Raw genomic sequence first — 20,119 nt, 5'->3', positions numbered from 1 at the left:
GGACATTTGGGCAAAGAAAGTGTTGTACCAAAAACATACCCCGATGGTTGTGTCTGTGGCACTGTCCTCTTGATAGCGGGGCCCTTGCACTTTACATCTGTCCACAGTTAAAAAGTCTCCACTCTGAAGGGTAAAGAACACAAAATTTTTAAATCATTTCATGATGAATAAAAATGGAACACTTACAAGTTAGTTGTACACAGTCAAGCTGAGGGACATTGGCACTTTATGACTGAAAGGTTGTATACATTTCAGTATTTCTGCCAATTTATACATAAACCCACAAAAACACACTCATGTGGTCAAGCTTGCTGAATGGGGAACTTAATTAAGTTTTGTTATATCTGTTTAGTATGGGGAGAGATATGTATCAAAATTATACAAGTTTTCCAAATCCACAAATATATCTGCAATTCATGCGCGTTTTCGAATGCACAAATTATTTGCACACGTTTTTCGGATCCATAAATATCTCCGCGATTTACATGTTTTTTAATATCGTCTGTGCATTTATCATGACTTATCATTTGTAAATATTATATGTGTATATATATAAATATATATTACACATGCACACACACACACACTGGGGACCCCTTAAATTTTTCACTCTGTTATATTTCAGCCATTTGCTAAATTCATTTAAGTTAATTTTTTTCTTCATTAACACAGCACACTGCACCCCATATTCCATCCATCCATCCATCCATTTTCTGAGCCGCTTCTCCTCACTTGGGTCGCGGGCGCGCTGGAGCCTATCCCAGCTGTCATCGGGCAGGAGGCGGGGTACACCCTGAACTGGTTGCCAGCCAATCGCAGGGCACATAGAAACAAACAACCATTCACAGTCACAGTCATGCCTACGGGCAATTTAGAGTCTCCAATTAATGGATGTTTTTGGGATGTGGGAGGAAACCGGAGTGCCCGGAGAAAACCCACACAGGCACGGGGAGAACATGCAAACTCCACACAGGCGGGGCCAGGGACTGAACCTGGGTCCTCAGAACTGTGAGGCTGACGCTCTAACCAGTCGTCCACCGTGCCACCGCACCCCATATTGACAGAAAAAATTAGTCTATGCTCTCAGGGCCTTCCCACACGTATGAATATTCTCAACTTCAAACTGCGTTATATTTGTCTCAAAAATAAATGTTCATGCCCAACAATTCACAAGCAGAATTTAATATTTACAAATGATAAGTCATGATAAATGCACACACATTAAAAAACAAACAAAAACAAAAAAACATGCATATAATTTGTAGATTTGAAAAACGTCTGAATCGCGAATATATTTGTAGATTTGAAAAACATGTGAACGAACCTCGGACATATTTGTTGATTTGAAAGCCATGTAAATCTCAGATATATTTGTGTATCTGAAAAACACGTGCAAATAATTTTGAGACATATCTCTCCCCATAGTTTATAGAGTATCCATAAATTTTTTTAATTTTTTGCTTCTTACAGTTGAATGGAGATGGTTGTTTGACAAAATGGACGACTCACTGCCTGGAATGCTCTGGGCTCATTTGTACAAGCTAAAATGGATTCCAATATATTTATAAACAGCCCACCCTCGTCCTCCCTCTCACAAAGTCAGACACAACATGTCTCTCACTCCCTCTTCCGCAGCTTTTTGTCTCCAACAGATCATAAATCTGAGTGGGAATGCTTTATCCAATCTTCTTTCTGAGCTTGGGAGCAGATTCGGGTCTGCATGTTTGAATGTGTGTGTTGATAGTGGTGAAGAGGTCATCTGGTGTCACTCTCTATAAATACTACAGGGGTGAACAGGGTAAGGACAGCAGCCCCTTCATCCTACCTACCAGCAGCGGTGTGTGTGTGTGTGTGTGTGGGGGGGGGGGGGGGTCTATTGGGCTACATCTCCCCCATTCCCAGAATATTTAGCATGGTTCTTGGGAATCCCTAGACCATTCAATGCAACAGAGCTGTAAGGCATTTACACACTGCCTGGGTGCAATTACTTTACATAACACTGTTAACAACATGACCCCATCCAGCACAACCAGAAGAAAAAACTTTATGGGTATCCAGCAGGACTAAAAGGAACCAGAGCAGGTTGTTATTGCTATAACAACTCAGGGCCTGGTGATCGACTTACAGCATGTAACAGCTCTCTCTGTTGACTTTTTTGGCTATGTATGCTTCCGATTTCTGTCTGGGAGCTGGAGTGAGACATCCCCTCGAAAAAAGGCCTGGAAAAAAAAGATCAGAATTTCAGAATAAAAACAGTTCTATAACTAGGAATGAACATAGTAACCTATTAGTCATTCAATTGATCTTTGACAATTCTGACCATCAAGCCGTACTGATTTTTAAAGAAATTGAAGCAATTGGCAGTTGGTTGCAACCAGCAAAGGTCAATTATTATGAAGTTTCTGGCCTGACGAAGACAAACAGGCTGAGCCAACAGCTGCGTCCATGCAGAACTCTTCTATGGCACAACTCCTCCAGGCAGCACTACTCTGCTTATGACAACACTGCCATCAAAACAGGACTTCAGATCAGTGAGAGGATTCACCCATCCCTTCATTGATTGCAACCCTACAGTTTAAAGTAGTAATCTCTGCATTACTTAAATTTTGTTGGACTGACTTCTTTCAGACTGTATTCATGTTGACATGCTCATATTTGTCCAGTATGCAAGGGATAGTACCTTGTTTTGTTAATGAACTGTGCACGTTAAATGTGAAGAAATTCCATTAGGCCTCAAGCTCAGCTTTTTTTCAATTGCTGTGCAGTATAGTTCTTTTGTTACAAAGTACTTAAATGTTGTTTGGTTTTTTTTGCGTGAAAATTATAATTCTTGACAGAAGGACATCTATGAAGATAAACACACTTTCCTTAGTATTTTCTGCCATCTACAATTACCTACTAGTGCATCGTAAATAACAACTGATTATTAATTGTCAACATCAGCTGAATTATTTTTTTGCAAAATGCCCATCCCGAACCTTATCACACAAATACATAAACAAAGCTTTGTTTTGCTCTACATCTATCAACTTCAGGAATTATGGTTAGAAGAAAATCCTTAGCAATTCATGAAAGGCTGTAGCTTAATCATACAACTTATTGCAACGAAACAAAACGGGGTCAAACTCACTTAAGTTTAGGCTTTGGTGTGCTCAAGACACTTTCATTGTCCTCCATCTCCGGCCCGCTGTCACTCTGGTTGTACACCTCTAAACTGTCGTAGAGTAAGTCCAGGTCCTCCTCTACTTCCTGGGTCTGGTCTACTGGGTCAGAGTCCAGGACCTGCCACACATGATAGACATACAGTATTGTCAACGCAAGAGTAAGCTTGTAAATATCACAATGGATTAAAAAAAAAAAAAAAAAAAAGGTATAGGGATTGGCCAGTGCCGCACATTTTCTAATCACTGGTACAGCTGTGCGAATAAATACTGAATGCTATGAAAAAGAGAAACTATACAGTGCCATGAAAAAGTATTGGCCCCCTTCTCAAATTCTTATATTTTTGCATAGTTTCTCCACTTTAATGTTTAAGGTCATCTAACAAATGTATACATCAGACAAATATGACCCAAGTGAATTTTAAATGTTTTTAAATGGTGATTTTATTTATTAGGGGGGAAAAAACTATTCAAAGTTATCTGGCCCTGCGTGAAAAAGTCATGGCTCTGTAAACCTGATAACGGGTTGGGCCATCCTCAGCAGCAGCAACTGAAATTAAGCATTTTTCTATAACTGGCAATGAGTTTTTCACATCTCTGTGGAGATATTTTGGTCCATTCTTCCTTGCAGAATTGTTTGAATTCAGCAAAAATTGAGGGTTTTCGAGCATGAACGGCCTTTTTAAGGTCATGCCACTGCATTTCATTTGGATTCAAGTCTGGATTTTGACTAGGCCACTCCAAAACCTTCATTTTGTTTTTAAGTCATTCAGAAGTTGATTTGCTGGTGTGTTTTGGATCATTATCCTGCTGCAGAACCGAAGTGTGCTTCAGCTTGAGGTCACAAACCTTTGCAAAAGTAAGCCTTTATGTTCTTTTCGGTCAGCAGTGGGTTGGGTTTCCCCTTTGAACTCTGCCATGGATGCCATTTTTGCCCAGTCTCTTCCTTATTGTTGCGTCATGAACACTGACCTTAACTGAGGCAAGGGAGGCCTGTAGTTCTTTAGAAGTTGTCCTGAGTTCTTTTGTGGCCTCCTGGATGAGTCATTGCGTTTCTCTTGGGGTAATCTTTGTAGGCCACTCCTGGGGAAGGTTCATCACTGGTCCATGTTTTTTCCATGTGAGGATAATGGCTCTCCCTATGGTTCGCTGGAATCCTAAAGCTGTAGAAATGGCTTTCGTAACCCTTTCCAGACTGATAAATGTCAATTCCTTTATTTCTTGACTGTTCTGGAATTTCTTTAGATCGTGTCATTTTGTTGCAGCTTTTTTATATATTTTGTCTGACTTGATTTTGTTGGGACAGATTCTGTTTAAGTGATTTCTTGATTGAACAAGTCTGGAGGTAATCAGGCTTGAGTCTGATCAGTAAAAATTAATTAATTAATGATTTAACAAGGGGGGTTATTACGTTTTCACACAGGGCCAGGTAACTAGGTAGTTTTTTTTTCTTAAATGAAATCATTTAAAACTATATATTATTATTATATTTGTCTCATATTTAAATTTGTTGGATGATCTTAAATATTAAAGTGGGGAAACTATGCAAAAATATAAGAATTTGAGAAGGGGGCCAATACTTTTTCATGGCACTGTAAATACACCAAGGACTTTAAGATGGCTAATCAGATGCTAAAGGCTAGAAGATACCTGCAGAGTTGAACTTTGATCTGCAGGCGGCACAGTGAGGATACATATCATAGGAAGTGCACACAAGCAGGCTTTGGGACTAATCAGGTGATTAATGCCACTCCATAAGTGCAAGAGCTGTCAGGGAGCAGATAAACAGTCTGTCCCTTCTCTACCTCCTAGACTATGTATTTATAGAACAGCGGCCATGCACACAGTCCAGCCACAAGGAAGAGATTAGTGACAAGCAACGTGATAAAAGATCATCAGGCAAACTGAAGTGTGCAGAACCATCGAGGGTAGCCAAACTCAGATTGCAGTGAGTCTCTTGTAAGATTGGTGAGTGAAAGCACTCAGAAAGATGCTATTGACTTCGATTAATATAAACTAGGGATCGATTGCTCTGTGATGTTGGCCAGTGTTCAACTTGATCATCAGTGAACTGTGACTGGTCCCATAAGAGTCTCAGAGTAAACACACAATAGTAAAACACACAGTCAAATTTACAACAGCATCAGCATAGAGGTTTTTACCAGTGAGTGAACAAAACAAAAAACACGCAAATCCTGCTAGACCAACAATGTAAGACGAGAAATAACAACTCCAAAAACTTATGAACATCAAGGTTAAGAAGCATAAGACAAGCAAAAGAAAAGACGTTAAAGTTAAATCCACAGACCACTTGTTATTGTTTGTCAGACACCAAAGAAGATAACCAATGAATCCATCTTACTAGAGATTTTTGTTTAGAAATTTTGGTTTAGACAAGCCAGTTCTGTTCTCTTTCTCTCTATGTTTATGTATGTAAAATGAAATATTTCTTTAACATTTTCTATATACGTTGTGTTTATGCATTATTAATTTATTTTTCTTCATTGATTTGATTGATGTATTGATTCCACTGCACAATAGGGTTAATTATCATTTTAAAGGTCTATGGTCTACACAGATAATATGCTAATGTACATCTTGGGGTTGGTACCGACTTCTGCTGTTGACAAAATGACAAGCCATTCACTTGAAAGGCGCTGAATGAATCGAAGATATCACAATGATTATTATTACAGTATGGACTGCACCTTCTGCATGTATTAGAGGACTGCTAAGAGGGACAACTAATTTAAATACTCAACATTTATCATTAGATTAAGTCGTGGAGAATAAATCCCTTAATAGATTCCACATACAAATTGTTGCTAATGGAAATTTATGAATCATACAACCATGAGTGGGGGTTAATGAAGCCGAGCTGATGCTCGAACCTCTTGTTTTTCTCCCCCCAGGCAATTCCTTTCCTGTCAGGAATACATTAGCAACAACCTAGCATGATGCTGTTTAGTCAGGCAATACTGATAAAATGAGATCTTTTCCAACAGCAACTGAATAACTTTTCTACAGCTGTCTTATTTAAGGCTTTATAACAGGAGACCCAAGAAAATCCACATGGGCGTTCCCCTCTAAAATTCACTTTCATGTCTTTTGCTTCAACCTTGAACACATTCTCTTGGGTATCAATCAAATCAATGGAGCTATTCCTTTTTTCCAACTCACCTCATCCGTTACCTTGAACCTCTTCAACAAGGCCACAAATTTCTGCTTGAAGTTTGGTTGCTGTGACAGAGAATAACACAATTGTCACCAGTTGGAAAGGAAATTACTGCCACGGAGAAAATAGCAATATTTCTGATTTATAAATTCTCCCGGCAGATTACACATCCATAGTCACTGCAACGACCTTTTTAATGAGTCCACTGGACCCACATATCTCATTTACATGCTCATCCACAGCCTACTAATAGCTTGCACAAATGGAGCACACTGTGTGCTTCCCCTAAAAGCTTCTGAGTCACAAAACAACAGTCTTGGGTTATTCTCCTGGTCAATGATTAGCCAGCATAAAAGTACATGTGGCAGAACAGATCGCAACTAACCCTCGTCATGGACGTGGTCCGTATCATTTTCCTCCGGGCTTTCTTGGGCTTGCGAAGCTCGTCGTCTTCATCATAAATATCCTGAAATACAGGGAAGGGAGATATGATAAATTATCCTATGTATGACTCCTAAAACATCTTATACTGATTGTTAAGAATTCCATCAATTTTGTGGCATCAACTGTTAATTAATGGTGTTATGAAGTATTCAGGCAGAATGGATTGGCTAGCATTCAACATTACTGGGAAGTACAAAATATTCAACTTGGAGCTTTTGACGTCTGAACTCAAAGCTTCCAACTCAAAAGTAACAACTATGGTTAATGACATTGATGTGTGTGTGGGTGTGCATACACACGTGTACATGTGAATTTTGTTCCTACGAGGGCAACGTAACCCAAATTTATACCCAAGTCGTAACACGCAGTTAACCAATGCAGAAGTAAACCCGTATTTATAGTTATTATCTATATAGAAAAAAACCCTGGGCCATGAATTTAAAGCAATCTAATTAAAAACAGTAAATATAAAAAAACATTTGTCATCTTTCTTTTTGGCACTCACCTGGCCATGAGCTGCATCATCACTAGCTTCTTGCTCGGATGAATAACTGTCATCGTCCTCCTCAGAATAGTTGTCCAAGTCTGGGGAGCGGTCTAAAGCAAATACATCAGAAACTAATTTAATAGACGAATAGGTTTCGAGAAATATGGTGTTTAAACCAATAAATTACAAACAGAAGCAGGCAGAAATCCAAGGCCACTTCAGTTAATTACTTACTAACTGCGCTTTCCACCATGATCATCAAACCCATTTAGTTTGACCTTACTCAGCATGAGGAGGATACTGTTTAAATAGCGAATTTCATTGCGAATGTTATTGCTGGGATTTTCTGTTCTTTTTAATAAATTAATTTCAGTATTTATTCCATTCTATTAAATAGGATGGATGTCATAAAGGATCATTGCAAAGAGGAGCAAGATAAACATTCTCTCAAAGTGACACAGGCTCAATACTTGGTACATGAGCTCATCTGTTATGTTTGAGTGACCTCCTTAATAAAAACCAGAACAGCTAGGGACCAGCATAGCAGGATGAAGGCGTGGAGCCTAAGCCGGGCCAAATATTTCCCCCACTGTCCAGAATTAGAGCAGTGTAAGGTAATAGGCCCGACATCTGTTCAGCTAGGAGATCAACATTACAACCATAGCAGAAGAAAGTAACATATTCTCAGACCCAGGTTGGAAAAGCATTATTCGAATTCAACCCGTCTTCATTTGGGAAATGGGATCCATGTGTTGGGAGCAAAGAGAAAGGCTGAAATGTCAGTCAGTATTAGACCTCATGTGGGGGGAGATGACAGTGCCCACCTGAGGTTTTAGTCTTTCGACCAGCTTGTCCACTGCTGTCCTCGTGGTCAATGGGCTGGCTGGACAGAGAGTACACGCTGATCTCCGCAACACGCACTGGCGCTTCTTTCACGTTGCTATGGAGACCAAGAATCTGGCCCCCATCTGTGGGGTGTTGCATCACCTGAACATAAAGACATTATCATAAAATAAAAATACTCGCTAATTTCAATAACCTTGCCCCTGCATGGTTCATAATATATGTTCTTTTACAATTAGGACACATTCCCCTCATCCGTCTCAATATCAAGTCCTCTTTAGCTGAGATGGAATTATGTCTCATGCAATTTCTGCGTGGATCAATCACTCAGCAGAGATACTGAAGCTGAACAGAACAAATGCTTCCTTCAACAGACCGGAAGGATGAAAGAATGTTATCTCTATCTTCACAGAGTTAACAATGATACAGGAGAGGTAGCCTCCATTACATTGATTTACACCAAGCGAATGATTACAGGCAGAGAGCGAAGCAATCTCTAAATTAATCTTAACTGCCACAGAATAGTTTATTTTTCATCTCGATTGTCTAACAGACCCAAGCCAATTTGCTTGTAGCACGAAAATAGTGGAACAGTTGTATTGCTTTACTTCCAATCTCCATCTGGGAAGTCCCTGTAATATTTCACAATATGAATTGCTATAGAGGGAGTAGGATAATTTCCCTCAAACACTAACAGGGGCTGAAACTGGAAGCTACATTTTAAAATCCTTTTAAATTCAGGATGAGTGCAGGAGACCAAATTAAAAACATACTGATTATAACATACTGGAATTGCTCAGAATAAAAAGGGATACTATAATGTACAATTTAGTCTTACTCATACAAGCCTGTGGGATGTTGCCCAACGGCTGAGTGACATTCTAAACTGTAGCCATGTATTAGTCTTGCTTTCAGATATTAATATTCATTTCCATTTCTGGGCTACAGCTAGAATAGCATTTTTCAACATCAAAGGATGTATTTAGAAATGTACAAATGCAATACTAAACTTAATTGGGGCAATCTTTGTATTAATTGACAGCTCGCTCCAGTAAATATGCACAATGAATAAATATTAAAACATTTTCGAATTTAGAATCCACACCCCATTTCCATTAATCTATAAGATTGTCTCACAAACCTTCATAAATCAAAATAAGAACAGGTCAAAACGAGGTACAAAAAGCATGTGGTTTCACTTCGTGACAACAGACATGAATAAGCAAAATGAACCAAAGATCTTTGCCTGACGTAACAATGTCCATATGAGAATTCTCTTTGTGTTTCACCCTTGTAATATGCAAAGAAATATTAGTCCTCGCTAGCAGATTCTTAACCCAAAATGACTTGGATTGAGGACTTAAACAGCACCACATTTCCATTAAATAAACATCCATACTGGGCATTAGACCAGCTTTTGGCCCATTATTTCTATATATCATGGTTCAAAGTAGTGCTTTCAGAAAAAATACATTCAAAGCCAGCTCCAGATGGCCCATAATCCCATACAGCAGTGTGTGAGGAGCATGAATCATTCAAAAATCAAGTGTAACACCAGCAGGGCCTCTCTCTCTTGACAAAAAAAAAAAGGTACATGGCTATGAATACATGTCATCACTGTCAGAGAGATAAGCAGAATACACAAAAGTCCAAAGAAACACAACAGCTCTCTGGTGAGAGCCAACCATGCAAATGCAACATGCAATACCTCGGCCATATTGATAACTCCCACAGCCAAAGTCTTGTAGCCCAGGATGGTTCGATTCTTGTAGCGTTTCCTCCTCTGCAGCATTATCTGTAATCTGTTGGCATCCCTCTTCAAAAAATGGGGGTACTGGGAATCAAAACAATTAAGATTAGATTACATCATAATTTTTAAAGGTGCTCTCTGTCTGCTGTGCATGAAAATGATGGGAATCATATTGGTAAACCATCCGTGTCACGAGTTCTAAAGCCAGGTGAATACTGATTGTAAATGTGGGACCAATAAGTGTCAGTGCGCCATGACCTTGATTTTTTAAGTTTCTAGAACTCTACAGATAGGGTAAAAAGCATTCTATCCGAGCAAACATCTTAATTGCGTCTTGGCCCAATATCTCTAAAGGATGCTTAACTGTGTAGGGGAGAGTATACTGTATGAATGAATTCTCAATCCTCAATTCTCTATAGATGCACATGCAGCTCAATTATCCAGTTTCATTCCTTACATTTGTCACCTGTCTGTGACAATTTTATAGCTTTTTGGTCAGTCTGAGACCAGTAAGCAGGAATTTAATTTAGCCCTGATGTGAACCATAGACTTACGCATGAGCAGTATTTCACTATTTTGCAGGATTATTATTCATTTGTAGCCAGAACAATTAATTATGTCTGTCATGAGATAATGAAGTGACTACTGTAATAGAAAGGCACATCCATGTAGATTAAATTCAAAATTATTATTTTTTTACAATCAAGATGGGAAAAGATGTGACAGACTACTAAATGTTCAGTCTGTGACGCACTGTTAAGAATATCACGTACCACTTTACTGAAAAATAAAGTCATCCAATACTTTTAATAACCAGGGGCCTCATGTACAAAAGGTGCATACGCACAAAAACGCGGCGCACAGTTCTTTTTCACGGCAAAGTTCAGATGTATCAAGAGTGAAATGACCGTGGATATGTGCTGTGCCTCAAACCAACTTCAGGTGGCGTACGCACGTTTCTGCAGCTGTTGGTGCTTTGGCGACACTTAGAGGTGATGCTGGGAAACTGTTATCATAAATCTGCACATCAGAATCAGAATCATCTTTATTTGCAAAGTATGTCCAAAAAACACACAAGGAATTTGTCTCCGGTAGTTGGAGCTGCTCTATTACGACAACAGACAGTCAATTGACAGAGAACACTTTTGAGACATAAAGACATTGACAAAAAACAGTCGCTGAGCAATAAAGGGTTGCTAGTTATCTGGTAATGCCGGTACATTTTATTTTATTTTATTTTTTTGACAATTGTGCAAAAAGATGCAGAGTCCTCTAGCACTTAGAGCAGTTCGAAAGACTAATATTGCAATAGTAGGGTGCAATGACCATTGTGCAAAGGGCGCCGAGACTTCAAGCGAGTAGTGCGATAATCTGGGACAATGTTGATTGTGCAAATGTTGCAGATACTCCTCAATCAGTGTGCAAATTGGGCAGGTGCCACTCTGGCATGAGTGGCCAGTATTGGTCAACAACAGATATGCAAATAGTGCAGCGCGGCGAGACTACTACAGTGAGTGCACGAGTAATGCATAATTGGCCCCACAGAAATGTGACAATAAACTCAAGTCAAAAAATTGTGACATCAGGGAGACATGAACAATTAGCGCTGATGACAAATTAATGCCCGGCAACATTTGATTTCAATAAAAAAATGTAATAGAGGCAAGGACTCAGAATTCAATTTGTTAACCAGTGTATTTAATGAATCACTGATATTTGTGGGGATACCTATTAATTGATCAAGGTGATAATTTATGCTGCCTATTGCCCTCGGAATCGCTTCTTGTGACTCCAGCACATGCAGTGGGAAAAAAAAAAAAAAGTCCTTGGAATTTACTTAATTTGAACATGTCCATTAGTTCCACGATTAAAATGTGTTAAAATGAAATTAATTTTAGGAGAAGAGGGGTAAATTATGTCATTTTAACACATTTTAATCACGTGCAACTGATGTACATGTTCAACTAAAGTAAATTCCAAAGACTCTTTTTATCAGTCTGTATGGGCGCAGCAGCAGCCGGGTGTTGGAGCGTAATTGCGTCGGAGACGCTGGGGATGGGGAATCCTCCGCGTCTGTGACACCAGTGATGCCCGGGACGGTGGACGAATCCCCCGAACATGTAGCGTGTGGTTGCGACTGCACTGATAAAAAGAGTCCTTTGAATTTACTTAATTTGAACATGTACATCGGTTGCACATAATTAAAATGTGTTAAAATGACAATTTACCCCTCTTCTCCTGAAAAAAAAAAAACATGGAAATTTAACATTTTAATCATGTGCAACCAATGTAAATGTTCAAATTAAATAAATTAAAAGGACTCTTTTTTTTTTCAGTGTGTGTGTCCTCTCCTGTGTATTAAAATAATAAATTGAGTAATCAAACGAGTCAAAGTTTCTGATATCCTCTTTATTATGCTGATGTGCTTCTATTTGAATTCAAAAGATTTATTACAAATACCATACATTACGCATGAACCTTTATCTCATAGGGCTGAGTGTAGGTTATTGTATGAACACATTTTCTGTGAGTTACAAAAATAAATGGTATTAACCTTGTGGGGTGATCAGAGTCAGCCACATGTGCTCCCACCGCCCCTGAGAGAGCAGTGTCACCCATGATTGCAGCGATTCTCTCCTCAAACGGGTGAGGCCTTCCCTGTCGGTTCCTCCACCTGTTTCGGCCACACTTTGGCGGTGGGCAGCTGTCCTCCGCTTCACATCCACCTTTATGTCTGACCACTTCTTTTTTACTCCACAGCATTGACAGCCGCACACACGCTGTCCCATTCACTCCTCTTTCGCTTGTTAACGCTGGTGGACAGCGTGTCAAAAGAGGATTTTCTTGCGCACCTCCACTTCATTGAGCAACTTCACATTCAGAAAAAAAAAATTTCTTCATTACCTTGCTCATTTTCCTTTTTTTCCTGATCATGCACAGATCGGGATCTCAGGTGCAGGCTTCATTTAAATATGATTTGCATATTTAAATGTGGGCGTGGACAGGGAGGGATCGGCTACTCCAACATGTACGCCCAATTCTATGTTGATTGGGATGTACAAAGGAAATGTGCTTGCGCACAGATTCATACATCTGGATATTTTTGTGCGTATGACGTTTTCTGGATTTGAGCGTTCGCCATGTATCAGTAGGAAATCCACGCAAGTCTTTGTACATGAGGCCCCAGATGTTTGTTCTTTAAACTCACATTTACAAACATACAGCAATATCAACACACAGTTCTGAAACACAAGAAACTCCAATGGGGTTGCAAAGGGTACAAGAGTGGCTACAAGTTTCTCTCCAATTATAGTTGTCAAGTATGAGAATTCACAGCACAATGATAGCGTGCTTACCTGTAGTGAGAATGTGAGTTCCAGATCTGTCTCCATTAGTCCACTGGGTGGGAGAACATACTCGTTGGATCGCAGAAGACGCTTCGAACCCTGGAGGAGAGTCACACTTTGTAATGCAGGCCAATGTACACATTCTGAATTAAGTGTGTCACACATCTGAGCTGTAGTATCAAGCTAATCAGAAGACAAACAAAGGTGTGTTTTTTCTATCTGGTGAACAGCCACATACACAAAGTGAGACAGTCTAATTTTAATCTCAACCTGGTTCACACATTTATGCAAAGTCACACCTTGTGGCAAACTAGTACAAGCAGTCCTGGATTCCTTCTTGGCATCTAATTGCCATAAGAGCAATTGAAGGGGTCGAGATTCATTGTTTTGAAACATACAAATAGCTGTTTCAAAATAAGTATTTTCTATCAAGGATTTCCTCAATGATAGTGATTTCAACACAGCCATGTACTATTTTTGCCAAGCTCTACATGACAACCTGAGCTAACAATAACTTTATAGGGCCATAAATCTGTGCAATGAAAGCATAATCACCACCTACAATTTTGTATTATGTGACAATGCCTGATATGTACTGTGCAATGCAACCCCTCTTATTACACCAAAGTAACAATTGTTACCACCACAATTTCAAGATATAATAAAGGAAATATACTACCTAATATTTGTATTTCTCCTTCAGGGCACGGTTTAAAATTTGGGTCAATTGGTGGTCCAGACTCAAGAGTGGTCAAGAGCAAAATCATCATCCCATATAGCCAAGTTATATTTCTGAGAGAAATGTCCAGACCAAATCTGTGTTGCGGGAAAAATGTGTAACCTCTGAGGGAAATTTTACACACCTCCCACTCTGCAAATGCCTACAAGGAAAGTCACTGCAAACAGAATGTTTTATTGGCTTGTTCTTCTCCTCCACTAATCTAGGTCTAGTAGTTCTTGCCTCAGAGATGGATAAAAAAAAATAGCCTGAACAAAAAATGCAGATGCAACCCTATCATTAAAATTGATATGTCAAAATGTCAGCAAATTGTCCTTTTTTTTTTTTCTTTTGAAAAAAATGTATAAACAGTACTATTTCTCAAACTATCTACACCTGGAATGAACTTGAACCTTTTTCCACCAATACATTTCAATAATGTAACAATTTTAAACATTTATCACACATCCTACTTAAGGGTAACTGGAGCTTGGAGTGAGTTCTAGTTAATATTGGGAGAGAAGGACAGTATACACCCTCAACATATCATCAGTCAATCACCGGCTTGACACATTAACAAAGACAACTATTCACTGTGTCACCAATTAACTAATTTGCATGATTTTGGTCTGTAGCAGGAAGCTGGCGCACCCACAGAAAACAGAGGGGTTCAAACCTACAATGTTCTTGCAGTGTGGCAATAGCACTAACCACTAATGTGCTTCTTGACAGGGGGGTAATGAATTGAGACGTTTAAAAAAAATTAGAATACTCAAGATTTTTTAAAACTGACAGTAAACCCCCATTTGCTGAAACTTGCAATATCTGATGTTGTAACACTTAGATCATTGTAATATGAATCCAGCACAGTGGCTCGATATGTTGTTGAGAAGGACAAACTGTCCCAACCTAACCAGTGGCTGCACCACTAGCTTGATTTTACATTATAAAGGAGTGGTGGTGGGGGGGGGTTGAAAAATCACAGTCTGTGTCTGACCTTGTCACTAGTGCTCCACAAAAGGAGTCTTGTATGCGCTCTTTTCTCATGCTCCATAGCTGGTAAAATGAATGATGGCACAAAAGCCGGGCACTCTCTAACGGCCTGACAAGCATTTACAATACACAGCCTTGGCAAGAAACGCTTGTACTCAATGTCCTCATCACCCTCTCTCCCTCACCCTTGTGCTCTGTAACAAGACTTTCCTTCTATTCGTTTGTGCCAAATGGTGGAATGTAACAAGTCTAACCTCAGTCAAACTCCAGATTTTTTATGGGATGACATGTCCACGTTTAATAGAACTACCACATGTATTTAATTTGCCTAAACAAAGGTATAGACAGTTGAAGATAGATGACTTTGTAATCTAATGGACATAAAGTATGGTCTTTGTAAGGGGGGCATGAGCTACTGACAGTGGCACTGCAGTCTCCGGGGTGAGAGAGAGAGAGGAAGAGAAGACTCTCGAACTAGGGTTTGCAAAACACAGCTCCAGGGCCGCATGTGGCTCTTTCATCCTTCTGCTGTGGTTCTCGGTGACTAATGAAAATAAATAAGGAGTATTTAATTTAAATTACTTAGTCCCTTTTTCAAATATAATTCTGAATTACATATACTCAAAATTAAGATTATCATGCTCCTGTCACATTAAAACTAAACATTGATTTCATAAATGGAAAACACTAGTTTTTTATACATACGGGTTAAAAAAAAGTGCAGTGTTATCCTCACTTTAAATGTGTAAGGGTTTATCAGCTCCGGGTGTTTTTTATTCTGTGGGAGACCGTCAAATGGCTCTTTGAGTATTTATGGTTGCCCACCCTGCTCTAAAACCTAATTACATGGTTTGGTTTAGTTAGGTGTGATATGAGCTCTATTGCCTTTCCAGTGGAAAGAGTCCAAAAATATCTGATCCCAACAGTCCCACTTTTCAATAACCCTTTGTTAGGATGCTGATCGCAGTTGTACGGTTCGGTAGATCATCATCATCATTCCAGTTTATTGCCACTGCAGGATGGAGGCATTCTAAGGTGGAAGCAGGTTTTTTTGTCCTTGCGTCACACTCCCATATCATACCGTACAACTGCGGGAAGTACCCCAAAAAAGAGTGTGGGAAAGTGGTATATACAGTTCAGAACTTTTGGTAAACTTGACAACAGAAGCAATTTTAGGTCGTACTCACACTAGGCCATTCGAACCATGTTGGACTTGGCCGAGATCGTCTCCCGCTTGTCAGCTCTCACACTCCATAGTCCAAACACATTCAGACTTTGGCCTCTTTATGTGTGCCATCGCTTCATTATGATCACATTAATCATGTCACATACATTGCATTTGCCCATGTGTGACCAAGCAAACCTTGGATTTATTTATTTTTTTCCTCTATGGGTTAGTTTTAGTTGTTTGGTTGATTTATATTGAGCATAGTGCCAGCATGAATAAATGACAAGGAACGATTGCATTCCAGTAATGGTATGATGTGTCTACATTACGCACACGTGCCTGTGGATGAGCAATCATGCCGAGCCATGGCCCTTCCCTTATCAGTGTGCCAGAGGAAGGGAAGAGTACAGATATTGCACTGCTGTCCTGCAGGCAGATCAACTGAGTTGGAAGTTGCATGCTTTGGGAACTATGTAGCTAATGGATGATTTTTTGTCATAATGTTTGCTTATAAGTCATACATTGTCAGTAACCGGGTAGAATTGTTAGGGTTGTGAAACTCTGGCATGAGGCCGATTTGGTACATATCTAGATACATAGGTGGCGATTCGATTAAAAAACGATATCTTTACGGTAGACTTTATACCGATTTTATCAGGCTGATCGCTATCGGACGATATTTAGCATTTTATGATGATCGATCCGATCAATGATGTCATTTACTCCGCGTCGCCGCGTGCACAGTATATTTGAATCCAAAAGCTAGTTTATTTTTAGCCTTGACACGCGGTCTTTTGACGTAGTACTGTAAATATCTGACGGTCACTGAAGTTATTTAAAATAAAATGCACTGTCAGACTACTGCAATAAAATCTTGTATTCCGATACCACCACATCCCGTTTTTTACAATCATTGGGCTTTATCTTGTCAGCTCAAATGCGACCGGATACACTCGTTACCATGGCGACGACAACAAGAGTGGGACAAGATACACTCGTTACCATGGCGACGACAACAAGAGTGGAGCGCGTCGACTTTGTATTATAAGGACAAAATGGGGAAAAACGTTGGTGGTCACCGGTGCTTAGGAAAGGAGAGGACGTTAGTTTAAGGCTTGCTTGAGGTATGTTCACGTACGTTTAATACCATACGGCTCACAGGCAGGCAATAAAATGTTATATAGCCTAGCAACCTAGTGCTAGCACGACCGGTTGGACGTAAACATGCCGCCATTCTGTCGAATCATGCTCTAAAGTTTCGGTGTGGGTGAAGTCATTTAATTAAAAATAAAGTTATTTAATTACAGTAAGTTAGCACCCATTATTTCTGTCATGTAATGTTGGTTTGACCTGACTAATTAGAATACACGATCTAACGAGAGCAGTGATTTCCAACCTTTATGATATACCATTATAATTACTGTATTTACTTCCTGCCATCTAACAGAAGACCATTAATTTGTTCTGTCTGACACTATGCCTCACTGACATAAATAGAGGAACAAAGATACATTATTTATTGTAAATATAATTTTTTGAGCAATTAAGTACACAACTATATACAGTAAATGAACAGGTCATTTAAATAGACACATCCCTCCATCTTGTGATCGGTTATCCGTGCGGAAAAAAATAGTTAACATTGAAACATGAGCTAATCATAAAGACTTAACTATAACTATAAAATGACATTTGTCTAAGCCTATTTTCAAACATGTAAAAGACCACTTAACCCTGAGCATTGTTTCTTTATGGCACTGTAAAAAATACATATATATATATACAGTGGCTGAAATAAGTATTTAACACATCACCATTTTTCTCAAATATATTTCCAAAGGAACAACCCAAGTAATCCATGCATACAAAGAAAGTAGAACAAATAAGACACTAAATGATACTTAAGTTGTGTGTAATAATGTGAAATGACACAGGGAAAAAGCATTGAACACGCCAACTGGTATTTATTTAATACTTGGCACAAAAGCCATTGTTTGCAATGATAGCTTCAAGACACCTCCTGTATGGAGAAACTAGTCGCATACATTGCTCTGGTGTGATTTTGGCCCATTCCTCCACACAAGCATTCTTCAAATCTTGAAGGTTCCGTGGGGTTCTTTTATGGACCTTGAGTTTCAGTTCTTTCCGTAGAGTTTCAATTGGATTCAAGTCAGGTGATTGGCTGGGCCATTATAGAAGCTTTATTTTTTTTCTTTGAAACCAATGAGTTTCCTTGGCAGTATAGTTTGGATCATTATCCTGATGAAAAGTCCATCCTCATTTCATTTTCATCATCCTCGTAGATGGCAGCAGGTTTTTGTCAAGAATGTCTCGGTAAATTTGCCCATTCATCCTTCCTTCAATAATGTGAAGTTTACCAGTACCATTTTCTGAAAAGCGGCCCCACATCGTGTTCCCGCCTCAGAACTACACTGTTGGTATGGTGTTTTTAGGGTGATGTGCAGTGCCATTTCTCCTCCAAACGTAGCGTGCACTATGTCATCCAAACAGTTCAATTTTATTCGCATCCGACCTGACTATATTCTCCCAGTATTTAACTGGCTTGTCCAAATGTTGTTCAGCAAACCTTAAACGAGCTTTGACATGCTTTTTTGTCAGCAATGGGGTCTTGCGTGGTGAGTGTGCATACAAGGACATGGCGGCGGAGTAGGTTACTCACATTTTCCTTGTGAAGAAGAAGAAGAATCACCTTTATTGTCATGAACATGTATGCATGCACACAAAATTTGTTCTCTGCATTTTACCCATCACAGTGAACATATACACATGTTAGTGGAACACACTAGAGCAGGGGGCAGCTGAAGCGCCCGGGGACAACAGTACCTGCTAATTCCAGGTCTTTTTGAAGCTCTCCATAGGTGGTCCTTGGCTCTTGGACAATTCCTATGATTATTCTTTGCACGCCTCTATCAGAAATCCTGCAAGGAGCACCTGATCGATGCAAATTTATGGTGGAATGATTGGCTTTCCACTTACGTCTTATGGCTCGAACTGTGCTCACTGGAACATTCAGAAGCTTAGATATGCGCCTGTAACCATTGGCATCGTTATGTTTTGCAACAATTAGTTGGCAATGGTCTTCAGACAGCTCTTTGCTCTTACCCATCATGAGATGTATCTTGACTCACACCTTGGCAATGAGACCTTTTTGTAGGCCATCAATTAGGACTGAACCAGCTGATATTCATTTGCACTGACAAGGGGTTGGATTGGTGTTTGATTATTGATAGATTTTAGGTGTTGTCTTGGCTTTCCATGCCTTTTTGCGCCTCCCTTTCTTCATGTGTTCAATGCTTTTCCCCTGTGTCATTTCACATTTTTACACACAACTTAATTTCTGAGCTTATTTGTTCTACTTTATTTGTATGTATGGATTACTTGGGTTGTTCCCAACATCCATCCATCCATTTTCTGTACCGCTTATCCTCACTAGGGTTGCGGGTGTGCTGGAGCCTATCCCAGCTATCTTCGAGCGAGAGGCGGGGTAAGCCCCGAACTGATCACCAGCCAATCGCAGGGCACATATAAACAAACAACCATTCTCACACACATTCAACCTACGGGCAATTTAGAGTCTTCAATTAACCTACCATTCATGTTTTTGGGATGTGGGAGGAAAGCAGAGTACCCGGAGAAAACCCACGCAGGCACGGGCAGAACATGCAAACTCCACACAGGCGGGGCCGGGATTTGAACCCTGGTCCTCAGAACAGAAGCAGATCTGCTAACCTGTCACCCACCATGCTGCCTGTTCCCAACATATGGTGGAATTTTCAGGTCAATAGCACCTTTGGAAGTATATTTAGTGAGAAAAATGGTCACACGTTAAATATTTCAGATGCTGTGTGTATATATATATATATATATATATATATATATATATATATATGTATAAATTAATTATTTAAAAAGAAGACAACAATACAACAATTAATTTTGAATTAATTTTGCTCTTCACTTAGTCTGCACAAACAATATTTAAGTCATTGGGGGTCTCGCACACCAGTGCCAT

General features: G+C 39.5%; 1 protein-coding gene across 3 annotated transcripts in view; it reads right to left on the bottom strand.

Moving 5' to 3' along the window:
• Positions 1-20,119, bottom strand: part of zmp:0000000755 (phosphofurin acidic cluster sorting protein 2) — a 69,321-nt gene that overhangs the window by 21,073 nt on the left and 28,129 nt on the right. For all 3 annotated transcript variants that reach the window (XM_061689591.1, XM_061689592.1, XM_061689593.1), the window contains exons 3-11: positions 13,217-13,306; positions 9,819-9,944; positions 8,092-8,254; positions 7,286-7,377; positions 6,722-6,802; positions 6,342-6,401; positions 3,131-3,282; positions 2,126-2,219; positions 40-123 (exon numbers count right to left, since the gene is read on the bottom strand). In XM_061689591.1, the coding sequence (XP_061545575.1) occupies positions 40-123; positions 2,126-2,219; positions 3,131-3,282; positions 6,342-6,401; positions 6,722-6,802; positions 7,286-7,377; positions 8,092-8,254; positions 9,819-9,944; positions 13,217-13,306 (942 nt within the window). The remainder of the gene's footprint in view (positions 1-39; positions 124-2,125; positions 2,220-3,130; positions 3,283-6,341; positions 6,402-6,721; positions 6,803-7,285; positions 7,378-8,091; positions 8,255-9,818; positions 9,945-13,216; positions 13,307-20,119) is intronic.

This window comes from Phycodurus eques, chromosome 11 (genome assembly GCF_024500275.1).
Source record: "Phycodurus eques isolate BA_2022a chromosome 11, UOR_Pequ_1.1, whole genome shotgun sequence".
Classification (NCBI taxonomy): Eukaryota; Metazoa; Chordata; class Actinopteri; order Syngnathiformes; family Syngnathidae; genus Phycodurus; species Phycodurus eques.
This window is presented reverse-complemented; position numbering and strand designations above follow the sequence as displayed.